Source organism: Puma concolor, chromosome B4 (genome assembly GCF_028749965.1).
Source record: "Puma concolor isolate L17-30 chromosome B4, mPumCon1.1.hap2, whole genome shotgun sequence".
Taxonomy (NCBI): Eukaryota; Metazoa; Chordata; class Mammalia; order Carnivora; family Felidae; genus Puma; species Puma concolor.
In genome coordinates, this window is record NC_141673.1 from 62,182,615 (window position 1) to 62,203,192 (window position 20,578).

Sequence of the window (20,578 nt, forward strand, 5' to 3'; positions counted from 1 at the left end):
CTGAGGCGGGAGCCGGCAGCTGGCTTTGGGGGTGGGGGGGGAGCGCTCGGTTCCCCAGGACTCCCACTGAGAAAATACCACCCCCACCCCACCCCTGGCGCCAATTTCCAGGCGAGGGGACGGAGGGATGCCAAGGAGGCAAACAGCCCCGTAAATTAGGGGTGGGGGTGGGGGGAGGTGGAATGCTGGGGAGTCTCTGAGGTAGGAGGGAAGAAATATTATAAGATGGGGAGTGATGGGGGGGGGGCTAGAGGAATAGAAGCAGCTGCCAAAAAGAGAGGAAGAGGAACAGAAACATCACACAAAGGCAGTTTGGAAAAAAATCTGTTTTATTCCTCTTTGCGCACAGCAGTAGATGAGGGTAGCTATCTCCTGACTCCATACATCTCTGACCCCAAAAACGTCCCCTCAGATATGCCCGGTTATTCACCCCACTTCAGTCTTGGAGAACTGGCAGTTAGTGGGTGGGGCAGAGTGAAGCCTCAGGAAGCTGTTTTTTGAGACATTTTTGTGGGAAGTTTTGGGTCAGGGGGAAAGATTAGACCCAAGAGGGGGTGCTCCGTCCCCCATCTTCCTGGGAGAATCCAAATCCCAAAGGTTTTCGGAAGAAAGGCACCTCTCTCAGCGACCCAGGGAGGGAGAGAGCGCAGACCTACTGCCTGGATGTAAGGGTGAGGCAGAGAGAAGAGGGGGTTAAGCAACAGAGACTGCAGACCCAGGGCAGAGGAGTGAAATGCATGTGGGGGGAGCGAAGGGGACAGAGCCCAGAGGCCCAAGTCACAAATCCCACCCCCTCCCCAGTTCTGAGCAAAACCTCTTCTTCCCAGGATGAAAATGGGAGTTTTAGTTCAGGGACCGGCTTTGCTCCAGGGCACAGCGAGGACAGGCCAGGCAAAGATCCCAGGGGTGGCGAAGGTGGACAGAGTCCAGGTAGTGGGACCAGGAGATGGACAGTTGTACAGTGAACACTCACAGACCCACAGCGGTTCTGAAGCTAGAAGCCAGGATCAGGGTTAAGAATGCAGCTGTGACTGAAATACAGACCTTTATAAGCCCTATCCCATAACATTTAAATCCCTACTTCTTCCACTCTGTCCCCTGCCCACGAGCTGTTCCCCATCTTTTCTCCCAAGGCTGGAGGACAGGGCAGTAAGAAGGAATGGGAGGAAACACTGAGGTCAGTGAGTGAGTGGGGCTGTGGCTGAGACTGGAATATGCCACCCCCACTCATTCTATAGAAAAAACATTCTCTCCCTCCCTCCCCTTGCTAACATATGGGCTGTTGGGATGAAGGCCTGGTAAAGGCAAAGGGAGGAAAACACTCAGCACATTCTTTCTCCTGCTTTGATCTCAAGTGTAGCTGCAGCAAAGGGCACCGAAGTTGAGAAGAAAATATGGGGGGGGGGGGTGTAGGAGAGCATGAGAGCACAATTCGGTGTAGAAAGGAAGAGGGTGCTTTCCCTACTACCCTGCGTTTGAATCTGATGGGAGCTTTACTCCCAGGCTGTTAAAAAAAAAAAAAAAGTGTGAAAGAATAGGAAGCATAAGTGGGGGTTTGGGGGAGCAACCACGGAGAGGATGGAGACTTAAGGATCCCTTGTGATCCCCGAGATGACCCTGAGAGCATCAGTTGGGGGACTGGATGAGAAGTCACAGCAGATATGTGGATTTTCTGAGGGGGTGAGGAGCCAGGAACAGTGAGGTCTTCACCGAAGGAGTGACCACTTGATCTGCTCTTTGGCTGACTGCAGCACCTGCGGGGACAAGAGTGGCAGTGAGGGGCTTGCCTGGGGGAGGGGGGCGGGGGCGGGGCAAGGACAGAGATTGGGGCTCTCCTTCCCCGCACTTGCCTTCCCTGTCCTTAGAAGAATGGCAAATAGAAAATCCCCAAGGGTAGAGGGATGGGAAGAAGCTCTCTAAGGCCCTAGAGGGTTGTCAGTTTGGGAAATTCCAAAAAAATTCAAATCCACTGGGGGGATGAAGAGAGAAGAGGTATACCTGGGAGGAAAGAAAAAAACTGGGGGTTACTGGACATATGTTAGAAAGGAGGGGTTACCACATCCAGATGGGCTTCTTAGTGAGAATTCCAAGTAGGTAGAAAACAGAATCCCTCCCTTGCCTCCCGCATCAGGTAGACAGTCTATCTGCAAAGTAGCAGGATGGATCTGCAAAACCTGCTTATTCTAGAATATGCATTTCCAGCTTAGCCCTCATTTGAATAATAAGAGAAGAGAAAGAGAGAGAGAGAGAGAGAGAGAGAGAGAGAGAGAGAGAGTGTGTGTGTGTGTGTGTGTGTGTGTGCGCGCGCGCGCGTGCACACGCACGCACACAGACCATCTGCTTAAGGCAAGCCTCTGCTGGGGAATAAATCACTGAATGAGGCATCAGGCAGGGAGGGTTTGAAGGGTACAGAGCAAGGCTGACAGCCACTGCTCACAGGGAAGTGGGACAGGAGTTGGGTGGGGTAGGGAGTGTTTGGCTGTAGGAGTCCCAGTTCTCTGGAATAAGAGGGAGCCAAGAAAGATGTGTCTTCAGTCTCTAGACTCATTCCAACTTGGGCTGGGGTGGAGTGTTATTCTAGTCTCTTTAGTGACCCAGTCCGTCTGAGAGGAAGAAAAGGAGAAAGTCCTACCTGAGACACGGTCTGCTCCGTAAGCGGAACATCTTCACCCTATGGCACGGAGAAACAAGCATTTAGCATGGGAGAAAGCTGGAGTGAGACCTGACTGAAGTTTGGTAGTGGAGAAGGAAAAGGCAGATGCCCGACTTCTCAGTCCCTTCTAGGTGGTACAGCTATAATTTTACTTGGCCAGAGGGACTGTGAGCAGAAAAGGGTCATTTCATCCATCCTCTGTTTTAAGGCAGGAGGACTTCTTAAAAGATTTATTCCATTCCAAGTAATCAGCAGGTTATCTGATCCTCAACTTGGGGGTGGGGGACCTGATTCCCTAGTCAGAGAAGACCTTCCCTGAATATCAATATCGCCAGGGAAAGGATGAGGGGGAGCCAGGGGTAATTTAATGGATCCCGCAAGGCCTGATGGGTAACGACAGCATGTTAATTTGAAGAAATAAACTGCTGCAACAGCAGCCTGAGAAGGGGAAGGCGGGAGTGGGTGGTGGGGGGGACCCTCTCTCTTGCCACATAGAGACATATGTTAGAGGAGAAGATTAAACTATGCAAATGGAGCCCACGGCAGTTAAGGGAGAAGATTTCCCATTACCCGGCACTGTCAGCCTTCACTCCGTGGAGGTCAGAGCTGGGACATTCTATGAATGGGGAGATTTGCTTTGCTCAAACATCGAGGCACCCCACAGTTTGCTGGTGGGCTCTCTCTACACCCACCATTTTCTCCCCAGCAGACCTGGAGGCTTCTACGGTTAACCCAAAGGCCCCTTTCTGGTATCCCTAGCACCAAAGAGGACTGAGGTTCTGCAAATAAATGCTTCCTGATAGACAGGTGCTGTCCTTAGTTATGTAAAGACTTTATGACAAGAAAGACACTCCTCTGCCTCACTTGATTGGGATCCATCCCCAAAGGAAGTATAAGCCAACCTCAACTTCCTGTATAGTTTCAGAATCATTAATATTAAAGTTTCTTTTACTCATCTTTGATTCAATTAAGTATGTACTAAATGTCCCCTCTGGGCAAAGAGTGTATGAGACGCTAGGTAGCAGGTTAGGGACAAAAGTATGCCCCTTCTGCTTCCCCTCTTTGAGACAATGAGAATTTGAAAGGGGAGGAGAAGGTTGTATGTATTCTACGAGCCCTGACCTTTAGATAAATTTAGCAGGTCTGGCCCTAGAGGGTGAGTAGACGGGGGATGTAGGGGAGCACACTCTTGCTTACCCTTAATGCTACCCGGTGTACCACTTGCTGGGGATCACTCTCTAGGATCACCCTAAGAAGACAAAGAAGAGACCATCGTTCACTCTGGCCTGAAGGACAGACTCATTGTGGGGATACTCTGGTCACTAAGGCCACTTGCCTTAGGACAGAGGCAACGATCCCACCCTCTCACCCCAGCTCCAAGGAGGTTCCAGGCAGGTCAGAAAACTCACCCTCCATCTACGATTTCATCCACAGCCAAGAAGAGACCCTCCATGTTCTCCAGCAGAGCTCGTTTTTCTACATTTTTCCTGAGTCCCCAAGAGAAGAGAAAAATCAGCCTAAGACACATAGGAACCTAGCACACCGTCTGAGTTGGGGATCCTAAACTAGACCAACAAAACGCCTCCACCAACCGCACAGACCAAAAAGTAAGTTAAGTAAGTAAATAAGAACTTTTTGGCTAATCCACTCTAAGCTTATTCCTATTCTTAGCTGCTAAGTAAGGATCAGGAATGTCAGGAAAGAGTCAAAAAAATAGTCAATTTCTGACTATCCAAGAGTTGATTATCCAGAGCTACTGTTTCTTCCCTACCTACCGTGATGCTGCTCATGACATTGCTCATAAACACTACCATCAGTGGGTGGAAAAAAGCAAATAAACAGCTAAATCCAATCTGGGGGTGGCGGGAGGTGGAGAGGAGTTGAGTGCAAACTCTATTTGCACTCAAGCTCTGACAGACTTTCTAAGCCTCTCCCCAATCCCCTGCTCCCCCTGCGTCCCCCTCCCTCACCAGCTCTTCTCAGGCCTTGAAAAGAAGCCCAGCCAGGGGGCTGGGAACAGTCAGGGCCCTCATCCACCAGCTTCAGATCCGGTGGTTGTACATGTGGCCAGTCACATCCGTCAGCTTGACTCTTTCACTAGATCACTGAAATGAAGTCTATTCATTCACCTGGCTAAGAAATAAATCATCCCCTTCCTGAGGAAATCTGAGCCATTCGCCCTGCTGATTTTGTGGGGCTGAGAGCGCCTGCTGTTCTGCTCCGGATGGCGGATGGCTGTCTGTACTGGGTTCACTTGGGAGCTGCCGGGGGAATGAAGTTCAGAGTCCTGGATGTTTTCAAGGAAAGTATCTTATATCTCTTCTGTTGCCCATCTACATGGGGAACAGAGGGCTGGCTGCTGGGGAGGTGGAGGGGAGGTGAGGGTAAATGGCATATTCTTCCTGTCCTATAGAAACGAAAAACTAAGGACTAAAGTTAAAAACTGGGAGTGCTGCCTCCATTCCCAGGGTACTGATGTTACATCTGGGACACTTCCCCACACTTGCCCTTTCCCTATCTTCTAATGAAGTCTAGAAAAGCACCTTAAAGGTACTCAGAACTCTGACAGAGCCACTGGGTAATATGAGAGTAGACAGACATTGCTCCCTCCCAATCCCCTTTCTTAGGAGAATTATCCCCCAGGTGGGACACACTTTCCATCCAGTCTTTCCCATCAGTGCAAATTACTCTGAAATAATAAGCCTAACTTCTCAAGGTAAATCAATTCCCTGGAGCCTCTGCTAATTCCCCCACAAATTCCTGGGCCTGATGAATAGTGACTTTCTCTCCCAAACAGATGTCAAGAATGGCCTGCTCACCTCAGCATCTGGCTCAATGAGTCAAAGAGGCAATTCAGAACAGCCATGAGCATCAGCTGTTGGGAGACAGGAGAAGCAGAAGGATAAGGTTCAAGGCCCTGAAAGCTGCTACCTGAAAACAAAACCTGCCAATTCATTAAGCATCAAAAGACATGGGCTTTCACAAAGGACCAAAAGCATAAGGTGGAAGTCAGAGCAAAAACAGGAAGAGGAACTGTGGTTTCTCGCAGAAATAAATTCTGCTACACGATCCCACAATTTGAGACCTCTCTCTGACCAGACTGTTCAAACTTTCCTATTGCAGTCCTCTACAGGTCTTTACCAACTGCGTATATGTTACCGGAGATCTTAGGTAAAGAAATCATTAACCAAACAGTAACTAAGGTCAGAGAGTTAGTGGAAAGAGCATGGACTTTGGAGTCAGACAGAGTTGGGCTTAAATCCCAGCTGAGCCATTTCTATATGTGTGACCCTGGGAAAGTTATTAGGTTGAACCATATGAAACTGCCATTTCTATAGTTCAACGGTGGTCATATGCAAGCAATTTCATATTGTTCCTCATGTTTTGGTTTCCTCATCTATAAAACAAGAACACTAATACCCACAACTCACATAAGTGCTGTAAGGATTAGGTAACAATGTACCTTACAAAGCACTTAAAGTAGTAAAAGCTCAGAAAGAATTGGTTCTCTCAAACTTTTACTTTTGCTTCAAATTAGGTGGGGGCTTATTTTTACTTATCTACTCTCCTAGACGTCGCTACCTGAGGTAAGTAGCTTTTCCTGTGCATAGGAAGCAGGTTAGGACTATATTCACAGTTTTCTCAAGTGACCCATTCAGAATGTACGGCTTCAACATGACCCTGAATGTTGGCTAACTGACCCAAGCTCAGTCAGATGTGGAGCCTTCATAGTAGGAGCAAGCATCTCCTTGACCTTGACCACACCTCAGAAATCTACCTCTGAAAACACTATGCAGGGAAGACCCTTGATACCGTAGATCAGTATGTATGAAAACATATCTGGTGTCTCCAACGTGAAGATAAAAGAGCAATGGTGGGGGGGGGGGGGTGCCTGGCTGGCTCAGTTGGAGGAGCAAGCGACTGTTTATCTTGGGGTCATGAGTTCAAGCCCCACGTTGGGTGTAGCGATTACTTAAATAAATAAAACTTAAAAAAAAAAAGAGCAAGTGGGGAAAAACCTGCATTCTAGGTTGATTTAAAAAAACATATTTTTTTAATGTTTATTTTTGAGAGAGAGAGAGAGAGAGAGACAGAGTGCGAGTAGGGGAGAGGCAGAGGGAAAGAGGGAGACACAGAATCCCAAGCAGGCTCCAGGCTCTGAGCTGTCAGCACAGAGCCCGACGTGGCGCTCGAACTCATAAACCACAGATCATGACCTGAGCCGAAGGTGAACACTCAACTGACTGAGCCACCCAGGGGCCCCTAAGTTGATTTGTTTGCTAGGCCACATTTGTGAGGGCAGCAGGACTCTGATAACTTCATTAGCCCCGTCAGAAGCCAGAGGGACGTGGCCCTCCTAGGGTCCAGAACCAGTAACTGTCCTGCCTATGGTTTAGGAAGTGGAGTCAGCAATAGCAAAGAGCGATGGGGATTCTCACCTCATTTTCATAGGAGCTGCCAATCACATAGAAATAGAGATCGATACTGCTTTTGTATACCACTGTCAGGCCTTCCAAGAGGGCGATTTCACCTGGGGGTGGGGGGAAGGTGGAAACAGTGGGTGGCCTGAGATAAGGAAGTAGGTAGAAGGAGTTCCCATGAATTCCTGGCATCCAGCTATTTGGGCTCAAGGAAGGTAGGTTGTAATAAAGTCCAAAGACCAAAGTTGACCTGCTTTCTCTTTCCAGGTGGTAAAAGGGAAGTATAAACTTGGGGAAATCGAAACGTATCTTCTCCTCTAACCATCTCCCCCGCCAACTACCCTTATTTCCCTCCTTGTATATGAGACAGGATACTAGTCGATCCTTCGGAGGTGAAAAAGCAGAGCGGTCACCTTTACAGACTTCCATTTACCTGCCCTAATGGATGCGGTACAATAAGCAGAGCTGCAGTTAAATTTGTCAAGTGAGGCTCATAAATCCAGGGACTAGACAGGTAGCTAACAGCCAACCTTCCAGCACGGTATTCCCGCGTGAGGTACACTCACCTCCCCATTACATTTCTGAAGAGTTTATTATATGAGGGGAGGAGGAAAAAAGAGAAAAAAGGAGGCAGTCGTTTTATCCTTTCTCTGCAGTCCTGCTGCCCCCCCCCCCCCGCCCCCCACAGTTCCCCCAACACCAGGAGCAGTGAAAGGAAAATGACCTACTGTCAGTCCGATGGGTCTTGTTGAAAATGTTCTTCTCAAAGGCCTTTTGCTCCTTGACACTGGGGTAGGTGTCGTCATAGTACTGGTCAGAGGGAAAGGAGATGGGTTGGGTCATTAGAGCTGGGAGCCCAGAATGATTAGTGATTGTGCTTTGCCCTGGATCTTGGATTTCTTTCCTTCAAGGCATGGGGTGAGGGAAAAACACTGACACGAAGAAGGAAGAACTATGGAGGCAGGGAATGGGCAGTGAGTAATTGAATACCAAAAAAAAAAAAAAAATTTTTAGGGACCCTGCCGTAGGCAAGCCCACCTCACACTTCTAAGACTGTAAGGGCAGAGGCCTACAAGCCCTACAATGAAGCTCTACCCCTGTCTGCACTCTAGGAGAGCAATCCCGAGACTGATCTCATGGAGTGCTTCCTAGGAGCTTCCCTACATCGGGGGAGCAGTGCTAAAGAATGCAAAAGACACTAGAAGCACAGAACACTTCTTCCAGACCCTCATGCACAGTATGAAACTGACGAATGGGGGAAAGGCTGCAAAAAACCTCCTTCCTCTAAAGAAAGGCAAAGCCTATCCAACCTCTCTCGTATCTTAGCTCTCTTTTCTGAAAACTGAAAACAGGAGACCATCTAGCACGTTGCTGAGCCCACTCCCAAGCTCTCCCTGGCACGGGGGCGGAGATACTAGGCTGCTAAATCGCTCTGCTCTTTAGGGGCTAATCCGTCGCAGTCAGCTGAAGACCTATGACAGGTCTGGCATTTAGTAACTGGATAACTGTTTCAAAAGGTGTCCTGCATAGTTACATCCAATTACAGGGAGGAACAGCTGGTGAATTCTAAACTAATCTCTACCTGCTGATTGATTTATGCTGTGCTCGCCCGGAGTTAATACACCAGGGACAGAAAAAATTTCCACAGGAGGGGGGAGACTATGGAGGGAGAGGAGAGGGGTGTCCTTTCTCCTCTCTTTCAATAGATCCAAAGTTAGAAACATCACACTGGGGAAATCAAGAGGTAACAAGCTTGGCGGTGACTGCAGACCTAGGGCTGGAACCCTGGAACTGCGAGAGAATTTCCCGGGAAAACGCAGGCAGGGTGACAACGCAAAAGGAAGGGGGACAAGAGTGATGGGCATGGGCAGCCTGCTTCTCATATCCAGGCACTGTACTGTTCAGAAACCAAGGTTCCCAAGGTTTTCCCTGCTCTAATGCTGACAACAAAGGAGGTCAAAATCTGTGGAAGGCAAGTGTGGAAGCAGGGCAACTAAGAGACAGAAGCAGTCTGGGTTTTCATCTGGAGTGGTCACAGGAAAATGGAAGAATTCTCAAAATTATAGTATCAAGGAATAGGCGTTAGTGGGGGCAGTCCCAGGTCCAAATCTCAGAATCAGCCTTTGTCTTGCTCCTCAGTGAATTTCAAAGGGAATCTCACCTTGGCAAAAAGTCGATCTCCATCATTGTCCAGAATCAGGATGGCTTTGACAGTATACAGGGAGGGTTCCTGAAGAGATAGGAACATACCTTCAGTCCTGAAGGCTCCTGCTACCAGTGGCAAACCAGCTACCTTCCCCTAGTCCCACTGGGGCCGCAAGGGGATACAGAGGTGCCTCTGCATGTCCCCTATCCCAGCCTGGTTAGATGTAGACAATTCCTGCCGAGAACGATCAAGTGGTGAATGAACTGAATTGAGGGAGGGAGCATTTCGACAAAGAACTCCAAAATAGCATCAGAGGAACAGTGTCTCTGAGCCGGACTCACAGAGGATTTAATCAAGGTAGGTCATGGAATGTTATTTCCACACATTATGCTACAGTTATTTTCCAAACTACCCTCCCTCCCTGCTCTCCCACGTACAGGTAGGTATGGAATGTGACCAGATTAATTAATAGGCACTGCACGAGGCTATCTGAAAATAGGATTGAATGCCCTAGTGTACTTGGAAGTTTCTGCAGTCCCAATGCGGTAGCAATGCAGAGGCATAAAGCAAGCCTTCCCTGAACCACCCACACACTGAGCAGAGGGAAACGAACACGCATGCGTGTGCACACTCGTGCACACAGACACACCAGTTCTGAACGCAGCCCAGCGAGACATCCATCTTCCAAGACTTCCCCTATGATCCCAGTTCCTCTACGATACTCCCAACACTACCGCTTAACTTGCCAAGACAAAAACCATTCTGAATTTTGGGGGAGTTACGAAGCAGTAAGAAGAGGGTCTAAGAAGCCGGGAGCCTGGAGTTAATGAGCAGGAGGGGAGTGTTCTTTCACTATCAACAATCAAATCTTGAGGATAATGGCTCTCCTAAAGGAACCACGGCCTCAGCCTTAATGGTTACATCCAACTGCAAAGCATATCACATTGCAAAAGCTCCTCTACTCCTGCAACTTCTAACGAACCAGCTAACCAGGAGAGGAAAAGGAAGGAAATGGAGGCAGTGTTAATGTGTGTAGAAGGTGTCTGCAGGCTCATATTCCTTGAATTTCCTTTTTTTTTTTTTTAATGTATTTTTTAAGTAGGCTCCACGCCCAACGTGGGGCTCGAATTCACGACCCCAAGATCAAGAGTCGTGTGTTCCACCAACTGAGCCAGCCAGGCGTACCTCACATTCCTTGAATTTTTTTAAATGTTTATTTATTTTTGAGAGAGAAGAGAGCGAGTGAGCAGGGGAGGGGCAGAGAGAGAGGGAGACCAGAGACAGAGAATCCCAAGCAGACTCAGCGTGTCAGCACAGAGCCCAGTGTAGGGCTCGAACTCATGGACCGCCAGATCATGACCTGAGCCGAAACAAGAGTTGGACGCTTAACCGACTGAGCCACCCAGGAGCCCCACATTCCTTGAATTTCTAATCAACATTACTTACCCTTGCTCTCCCTCCCCTGTGCTGTGAGACAGGGCTGTTGCCTCCCTTTCCTGGCCTTGCTTAGGAAACCCGCGGTTCTCACAGGGGCCAAATGTAACCTCCAAGCATGTGGCATGTGTTTAATAAAGACCCAAGAGTGAGCATGAAAGAATTATTGCCAAGGATCCAGAAACTGCAACCTCCACAGAGGTAAACTGTCCCATGAGGTGCCAGGAGGTTTCTGGTTCCACGCAAAGAGCCAACCCTGCCTCGGGGAATTAAGAATGAGAGTAAAGGGAACCCAGTATTTGGACAACAGGGTGATGAAGAATGTAAGCTTTCCTCACCTGAATTCTTGACAATAGCAATTTTTGTCTTTTGTTCACTGATTTATTCCAAGTGTCCAGAACATGTCACACACTAAACTCTCAGTATTTACTGGATAATTGTGACAAGAAATGAAGTTTGAGAATAAGGCAAAAATCTCTTGAAGTAGTAAGTGTCCAGGGGAACTCTTTTTTTTTTTTTTTTTTTTTAATGTTTATTCATTTTTGAGAGACAGAGCATGAGCGGGGAGGGGCAGAGAGAGAGGGAGACACAGAATCCAAAGCAGGCTCCAGGCTCCGAGCTGTCAGCACAGAGTCCGACGCGGGGCTCGAACCCATGAACCATGAGATCATGACCTGAGCTGAAGTCAGGTGCTCAACTGACTGAGCCACCCAGGCACCCCTCTAGGGGAACTCCTATAATTAGACTTCCATGTATCGGTATACGTTCTGGTGTGGCCATTTGGGGTGATACTACTACCAACATATCTCTGCACTGATCAACACTCCATAGAGATGCCCACTCTATACACATTACTCCCTGGAATAAATAGTCTGTCTCAAACTAAGGAACTCTGTGTCTAGCAGAGGCAAGTCTTCTAGTCTCATCTAAAAGGTCACAAATAGAGAAGCTTTCCTCACTCCTAACCCCCACAGAAAGATCTCCCCATAAAGCAGGCTTAATTCCATAGCAACTTGAGGGTCCAACCTCAAATGACCAAAAGGGAGACACCAGTAGGAATGAGTTTCCTTCACAGAGGAAAAGAAGCCCACAGGGAAGGAAATTTGGAAGAGAGCATTTTTCCTACTTTCCCCTGGAAATCTTTGGCTCTGTTCTTCTTTCCACATTCACAGAAACCTTGGAGAGCTTCCTAATGGTTTAAACTGGGCATTAGTCTGGCATAGATAACTGGTTCCTGCAGCCATAGAGTCTGGCATCCCTAGAAAGAATGGGATGGATCCCAAAGAAAAGAAAAACCCTTATAGCCACCAGCCAACTAGGAGAGAGACAATGCCCTTTGTGGCCACTGGGGTATGAGTGCCTGAAACTGCTGGCAAAGACAGAAAGAGATTCCTGGGCCTTTCTCGCTGGCTTCCTAGAAGATGTTATCAAGGAAACCCCCCAAGTAGGAACTGGATGGTACTGGGAAGGATAAAAGGCAGGCAAAGGAAGGCAGGGAGAAGACCAGATCTGACTCTGAGAGAGGTAAGAAGGCACTGGAGGAAAGGCTGGTCATTTCAAACGAGGGAATAAACATACTCAATAAAGCCAAGAATTGAGGCATGAGCAGATGCTGCTTCAACTCTGCTACACCTGGAGCCAGCAGCGTCTCCTTTACGTCTGTCTCCTGCCACCTCCTGACTACAGCCGGTGCCACTTCAGCCTGGGGCCTTTACCTCTCGGGAGCGGGGGAGGCCAAGAGTTCCTCTCATACCATAAAACTAGCCAGTTTAAAGGCCCCAGAAACCATGACTGGTAATTTCATTTTGAGTTTTTGCAAAGGGCAAGTTTATAAATAACTCCCAGCTATTGAGAAATGGGCCTCCTGGACAATGGACTAGGTTTGACCTTGTAACACATTAAATGCTGATTACTGAAAAAGACCCTACAAGCTTAGGCCATGTTCAAAGGATTTAAAAGGTCTATTCTTCCCTCCCACTCCCAAATGTGTAGCTGCTAGAAAGCTTTCGAGACAAAGTTCTGTGATGCACTGACTTTCAGAGAGCCACAGCCTGAGTGTATAACAGAACTTCACCTCAAATGCTAATAGTGCCTGGAAATGACATGTAGGCAGATTGTTTGTGGGAGGTTGGGTGGCTCAGATAGATTTTCATGTACGTTTTTATTGTCAAGGAAATTAGACGGGACTCCTCAGGAGCGCTGAAACAACACCAAACAAGCAACCAGCCTGCTGCAAAGGAGTCTCCGATCTCAATCAGAGGATTTCTGTGGTCTGGTGAAAAACACCTCCCAGTACCCCGGCGACTAGCACACGGGGGACTACAGAGAAGTCATTCCTAGTGCTGCCCCCTGTGGGCCTTCAAATGACCTGCAGCTTCCTCAGCAGTGTAATCAGCAAAAATATTAAAAAGGCAGCTCTGGATAGAAGTTCTCTGTGTGTCTTGTAAGTCAAACTAGGAGAGATAGGCTCTGAAAAAGCACTGAATTAAGTCAGTTCACAGCATATAGAGTAAGAAGGCACTCTGGGGTAAGATCATGAAATGTCACCAGAAGAGGAAATGGGGGGCGGGTGGAGAGAGGGGAATCTTTGCAGCAGGCACACAGGATATCTGGGGGCTAAGACCAATTATTTTTATTTAATTCACAGGGACGGGGCGGGGCGGGGGGGGGGGGGGGAACGTGACCAAGAAGGCTTTGTGGAGCTAGAGGATGCTATCCACACAGCTGAAGTGGCAGAAGTAAGAACCTGGTTGAAATTCCTAGAAAGTTCTTCATTTCCCACTTAGAAAGAAATCTTTATGGCCATGCCAAAAAGTAGTACCCTGGCTTGGCAACAGGTCTTGATCAACAAGAAACAAGACGCTCTTCCCTTGACCCTTTTTTTTTTTTTTTAACGTAGGCTCCATGCCCACCGTAGAGCCCAACGCAGGGCTTGAACTCACGACCCTGAGATCAGGACCTGAGCTGAGATCAAGAGTCAGATGCTCAACCAACTGAGCCACCCTGGTGCCCCAACTCTATTTATAGAGCAAAACCAAGACGGTAAAAACTAGAAGGAAAAATCCCTAGATACCACTCCCAGCTGCTCTACGTAGCTAAGCAGGTATTTTGCTCCCTGACTCTGTGCCAACTCCTTTAACATGAAAAGCTCCTCTGGGGTTGAGGGCTCCAATTTGCCAGCCACAAGCCTAGGGACTTCAAACAAAAAGAAGAATTAGCTCAAGGCTTTGACAGGGAAGCATAGTTTTCACACACTACCCAAGAGTTTGCTTAGATTCAAGCACAACTCAGGAAAGACCAGGAGCCACAGGTACCACAGAACATTACCCAGTTGCCATGAGACCAAATACTGGTTATAAAGAGGAAAGTGAACACAACCCTTAGGAAGGAAGAAGTGACGTCAGGAAAAGACACCTAAAAAGAATCTTCCTGACAGAGACAGAAAATGTGAAAGCACGGTCACTAAGAACTCAACCACTATAGGAGAAAATGTCTCCGAACTCCTAAAATCCTTTATTGTAATCTGGGTCGGCCATTAACTCAAGTTCTACCTTTCTGGGGGACTCTGCTTCTTCATCAGAGAAATGAGAGGCCTGACCTAGATCAGTTAAGGTTAATACCTTAAGTTACAGCAGATCTTTTTGATAAGCTGATGAAATTTATGGACCCTGTTACCAGAAAACTACACATTCACAAATTCTTATGATTTCAAGGAGCCCAGTTAGAATTAAATATGATACTTTGTGAGGATAATAAGATGGTGTGGAGAGGGGAGGGGGAAAGGGGGAAATGAATGATACTTTTGAAAATCACCCCCTCTCCTCTGCCTCGAACCAAATAATGACTTCAATAAATATGTGTGTGGCCTTCATAAATTAATAAATATGACTGAGAAAACTAACACAGCCAGCAGGGGGAGCAAAGGTCGGCACCATACCCCTCCAGCTTTCAGTGACTGAACTTGGTGGCTGTGAGACAGGCAAGGACAAAGATAACTGAGCCTAAGCTCTTCAGAAATGCAAAATCTCAGGTCCTCTCTTAAAACTGAGAAAGCCAGGGTACCTGGCTGGCTCAGTCGGTAGAGTATGCAACTCTTGGGCTCAGGGTTGTGAGTCTGAGCCTAGAACTTATTATTATTTTTTAATTTCAGAAAACCTCACCTGGAGAAGTTTTCCCCAGAGGGTGCACAGTCCATTCTCCAACTATTATGAAAAATTACACAAACGCAGGACAAAGCAAAGCAGCACTGGAAAGAGAGACAAGTCGAACAAGCAGAAATCAGAGCACTTGGCACCTGAGGCCTGAGAGCGACATTAGAACTTCCCACCTTCCCAGTTGGGTAATCCAAGAGCTCTCATTTAAATATCATCAGTAAAGGGAAAAATCCGATGGAACTAGATCTATTTCTGCAGAGTTCTTGTTTATAACATTTCGGGCTATCTACCCTGCCCCTAATCTGCTAGCCTAAAAGAATGGGTCTGTGTTTGTCTTTCAGTCTACCAACCCAAAATTCAAAATCATGTCCTAAGGCCTAATTGCTATCCTCTGCCCCAGTTTCAGTCTCCCTCTAAAAAGTATACAAATAATAGAAAAGGAGTTGAAGAAAATTGGTAGGGCTATCCAAACCATCTGGCTGTAGGTGGAGATAGATACCTGCCTTGACAGTGGGAAAACTAAACGCCCAGATAAGGAGACACGCATTTCACCTGCAACATGTGACTTAGGTTACACAGGAGGAAAGTCTTCTGAAGAGATGGGTGTGGTCAAACGCCAGAAGAGGAAAGCTAGGAAATCGAAGGATAAAGAGAACTCCTCTAATAATGTGATCTGGGAGAAAACCTATTCTGCACAGCATCAGGGAAGACGGAACGTGAGAGGGCCCTTGCCAGTACAGGCATCTTGTGACGCGCATGGACTCAACCCCCCAATCCATCTTCATCAGCTGCTTGAGGGGACTCTGCCTTCCATCTTTCTAATTACTCTAGTGTAAGTGGATAGGTGGACACGGATTCTGTATTCCTGTTTGATCCTTTATTTGCTTCTTGATTTCCCCTTTCCATGACTAGTGGTCAATATCCTAACTCTAACCAAGTCGTGTCAGCGGAGTAAAGAACAGTAGCAGATATCTAGATAAAAAAAAAGACCCTAAATCTGCCACTAGGCTCCCTCAAATATCTGGATAATTGCATTCATCCTCTGCTTCACAGGGAAGACCTGGCTTCTCAAAGGTCTTTCTTCACATGGAGACCCCCTCCTCCTCTTTTGACCATGTGACAGCTCCCCTAGACCTTTGATATAATTTATACCTTGCCGGGGACCAACTCTTTCCCACCACTGTGAAGGAGAGGGAAAAAATATATATAAATACGTCGGAAATCTATAACGAGGTCTTCTTGGAGGGCAAGACACGGAGAGAGTTAGAAGCAGCGTCAATTGCTCTTTGGGGGTTTTAGTTCAAGCCGAGGTCTGCTTCCAGCAATCAACCATTAAAACAAGCCGGCCAGAGTAACAGCACAGTTTATTCTGATCATTTAATTTGAAGTGTCAATAAATTAAACTTCAATCAATTAAACTAGGTGTGCAATAACCCAGATGGACACCCCGACACCAACATAATCACAATAAAAATTTTTATGGCTGCCAGGGACCTCACCGGGGGCAGTGCTGGCACAGCTCGCGCCCTAGCTGAGAAATATATCTCCACGGCGCAGGATCGAGGAGATTGCTTCTCCTAACGAAATGGAGGGGCCAGGCACCGGCAAGGACGCAGCTGGGAGAGGGGCACAAGGGACTGCCAGGAACGAGATGGGAGTGCTTTGGGGGCTTAATGTAATTGATACCTTTGCCCAGAGCAGGGGGAGGGGGCATTCAGGCCAAGTACCTCTACTGTTAGTGCCAAAGGAATTTAACAAAAGCCCCATTAAGATGATTCAGGAAGCGAAGGCCACAGAGCAGTATCAACCTTTAAGTCATTGATGTATTCTGCATAGTTTCCTCCTCCACAAAGATGCACGCTCTTGTGCACTCTGGATGCCCTGATGTTTGAAGGAGTCTTAGAATTTGGGATGTGGTCATTGTTTTAGGATAAAAAATGGTATAAAGGGAGAGAAAGAATGGAATTAAGTCTAGTCTGAAAAGCACTGGAAAAACACTCAGAAAGTGAATCCAGAGAGGTTTAGGAAAAATGAAACCTATGAGGAAAGATTTAAGGATCTAGACTGCTAGAGCAATTCAGCTGAGAGGAAAAAGAAAAGAAGAAGAATAAGGTAAAGGGGGAAGGGAGGAAGGGAGTAAGTCATTATCTTTAAGATTTCATAGGTTATTAATGGAGAATGGTGACCTGTAGAGATCCCTCTCCATTCACAGCTAAGAAAGGGAGTATCAGCAGAAAACAGCAGGAGAGAGGAAGTTAAGTACAAAGATGCAGGCTGGGAGCACTATTAAGCACTGGGAAGGAAGTTGATGAAAGGGTCTCTTTCCTTAGGAGATGACAACAGGACCTGAGAAAGATTAGACAAATCTACTTGAAACCTAGAGCTAGATTACTTAATTCAAAAAAGAAATGTGACCCACTGTAAAGTACCTAAATGAAGGGAACCTACTGGTATTTAGAAGTTCCCATAATCAGATTAAGGTTCGGCAGATGTTTCTTCCTGACCCCCTCTAGATTACTCTTCCCTTCTTCTCAATACCCCATGGCTGTGTGCCTTGTGGAGGTGAGGACAGAGGAATGTACATTCATCAGTTTTCCCTAGAGGTCCAGTCAAAACAAAAATGTGAACGAAGGAAGCCTACAAGAACTTTAGAAGGTGTCTGCCTCTTTAAGGAGTGGTCTGTTAAATATTATCTGGGTACAGTAAACTCTAGTTCAGTAGACAGCTAAGGTAAGATCCAGGGATTCCTCACACTTTTCACGACGATGGTGATTTAAGTACTCAGGAGGTGCTGCTGAGTAAACAGAGGAAGGCATGAGGTTAAAAAGGACCAGTGCAGAAGGGTGATTCTGAATCCGATGGAGCTAAATTCCATGATACAGTTTGTGAGGGTACAGAGAAATAAACATTTAGGAAGTATCACCTGATTCTCAACTAGGGTTCCTCATCTGAAGCATTGAATACTGAAAACTATTTAAATGACTACTTTTTTTTTTTTAACTTCTCCCAAGGATGGTACAAACTAGTGCCATTGTGGATACAGAGAAGTTGATTCATTACATTAATGAATGCCTTAGGCTTACTTCTCTCCTAGAACTCTGGCTGAGAAAGCCTGGAATGATGAGAAAGATACATAAATTCTTAATTGGGGGCCCAAAATATAATGAAATTGTAAAGAGCTGACACAGAGGAAGGAAAATATTAGTTTAATATCATAAGAACTTTGGAGAAACGCACACGAATTGATACCTGTTAGTACTTTGTCCCCAGTAAATGCTTTATATAATTGATGTTTAAAAGTACAGTTCTGCATACTGGAGAGGTATCCTCCAGTACGTGCTTCCCTGAGCAAGCCCTCTTCTCTATAATTTGGTTTTCCCTAAACCCATCACATAGATTTCTCATGACAAAGAATCGATATGGTTTTATATTTATTATTTTTTTATTTACTTTTGAGAGAGAGAGAGAGAGAGAGCGCGCGCATGAGCGGGGCAGGGGCAGAGAGAGAGGGAGACACAGAATCCGAAGCAGTCTCCAGGCTGGCTCCAAGCGGTCAGCACAGAGCCCGACGCAGGGCTCAAACTCACAAACCGTGAGATCATGACCTGAGCCAAAGTCGGACGCTTAACCAACTGCACCACCCAGGCACCCCAGAATCAATATGGTTTTAAAAGCAAAGTTCAGGGGTACCTCACCAAGGTAGCAGGAATCTGGCATCTTGGGTACAGATCAAAATGGATACAAGGAAGAAGCAGACTGAAATAGACTTCAACAAGGAAGCAGACTGAAACCTCCCGCAACTCACCACTACACACATATCCTGTATTAAGACGGCTCCCCAAGCATCATGTCCCTCACTCCTATACCTCTAAGCAGGCTCCCTTGTAAACAGATGTAGGGAGCATTTAAAAAATTCCTAAAATTTTCCAAAGAAACCAATTCCCTGGAATTTATCCTAGTCTGTTAACTGGTTAAGAATACTGGCTAACTGCCTGGTACAGAAAATAACTTATTAAAAACTACTCAGGAGGTGCGTGGCTGGCTCAGGTAGTGGAGCCTGCGGCTCTTGATCTCCAGGTCATGAGTTAGAGCCCAACACTGGGCGCAGAGATTAATTAAAAAATAAAAAAACATTTTTTTAAATTTTATTTATTTTCGACACAGAGAGAGACAGAGCATGAGCAGGGGAGGGGCAGAGAGAGAGGGAGACACAAAATCTGAAGCAGGCTCCAGGCTCTGAGCTGTCAGCACAGCCCGACGCGGGGCTTGAACTCACAGAGTGCCAGATCATGACCTGAGCCGAAGTCAGATGCTCAACCAACTGAGCCACCCAGGCGCCCCCAAAAATAAAAAAATTTTAAAAACCTCAGATTTTAAGCTCGCTACCTAGACTTGATCAATTCACATGATGAGAAGGAATTATCCCTATCTTTGCCATTTTGAAAGAAATCAAACCTGTTACTGTCTTCTACCTAATGAAAATCTGGATATGTACATGTATTAGAGCAGAAAAAGATGCAAGAAAACGTCTTTGGAAAGAGTCTGGAGTTAATCAAGGAAGGAGGTTGGCCGCTGAGTTCCTATACACACATACATATTAACATCCCCAGACTGTAAAACAGAGCACTTTAGAGAGAAATCCTCCAGTCTGGTTCTAAAGAAAGGGTAGCAGTATTTTGTTTTAACAGGCAAAAGGGATTATACGGGTAAAGAAGCTAAAACACTCTTTTAGCCACCAAAATTCTCATATAACCAGAGGGAGAGTTAGCATCTCAGATCTTACAATAAGAATTCCTAACGCCTTAGAAGGAGAGAAAAAAGAAGAGAATAAGGAGTCTGGAAAAAATATTCTTTAATCCATGCTAACTTATCAGGTACTCCAGAACTTTGATGGAATACATTTACCATGACAAAACTACATAACAGGGATTAACAGGAGACCTAAGTAAAAAGAAAACCGTTTTTTTAAGATATGTAACAGAACTGTCAACGGAGAGTCAAACTATGACAACCACCAGGAGGACCCTGTGATAACAAACAACTGCAGTCTAGTCCTACAATTTGGGGCCAGTTTGGAGGTCTGGAGAAAGTCAAATCAGAGTATCATCCATAATGCTCAGAATCAGGAGAAACCTAAAGGACCCCAATTCAGTATGCTGATGATCCTATGCGTTCTAAGGACTCCATGTGCTCCCTTCAACTTTCCACGGATTCTGCCCTCTCCCCGGAAGAGCTTTCTACTCTAAACCGAGGCTTTACCTCCTACAGTTCCTACACCAGGCCACACGCTTATTCCAGGGGCTGGCAGAACCTTCGGTCCCCGAGGATTACCCGGGATTCCCCTTTCTACCCCCTCCCAGTCAGGATGAACCCCAACTCCCAGCCCCTCTGGACACCGCAGCACCTCGGCTGCCCCTCCGGCTCCTACCAAAATCAGCGCCTCCATCTTGCCCCGCAGCTGGTGCCGACGTGGAGCCGCAAAAGCAACACCGCCGCTGATTGGCCCTACATCCTCATTAGACCCCGCCCAGGATGAGGATTATTGGACTATATCGTAACAGCTATTGCTTTATTGGCCAATCAGTGTACTAGCTTGCTTAGCGGAAGCAAGGTGTCCAGCCAGAAGGCGCAGGCATTTGATTGTCAGATTAAACACTCAATACAACGCCAAAACCTCAAGGTTGAATGGGGCGGGAGGGTCAGGGGGCGGGGTTGTTTCCACGGGGAACAGAGGAAGCGATTATTAATTTTCAATTGGTGGAGAAGAGAC

General features: G+C 46.8%; 1 protein-coding gene across 2 annotated transcripts; it reads right to left on the bottom strand.

Moving 5' to 3' along the window:
* Positions 1-1,413: 1,413 nt before the first annotated feature.
* Positions 1,414-20,324, bottom strand: COPZ1 (coat protein complex I subunit zeta 1). 2 transcript variants are annotated; one of them, XM_086713184.1, is made up of 10 exons: positions 20,237-20,324; positions 9,236-9,304; positions 7,803-7,884; positions 7,093-7,184; positions 5,473-5,528; positions 4,783-4,914; positions 4,063-4,140; positions 3,851-3,902; positions 2,633-2,671; positions 1,414-1,754 (listed from the first exon to the last, which is right to left on the bottom strand). In XM_086713184.1, the coding sequence occupies exons 1-10, from the start codon at positions 20,252-20,254 to the stop codon at positions 1,707-1,709; spliced, it is 666 nt and encodes a 221-aa protein (XP_086569310.1). In that variant the 5' UTR covers positions 20,255-20,324; the 3' UTR covers positions 1,414-1,706. The 2 variants fall into 2 exon arrangements, with proteins under 2 accessions (XP_086569310.1, XP_086569311.1); XM_086713185.1 differs by lacking the exon at positions 4,783-4,914.
* Between the last annotated feature and the right edge of the window lie 254 nt (positions 20,325-20,578).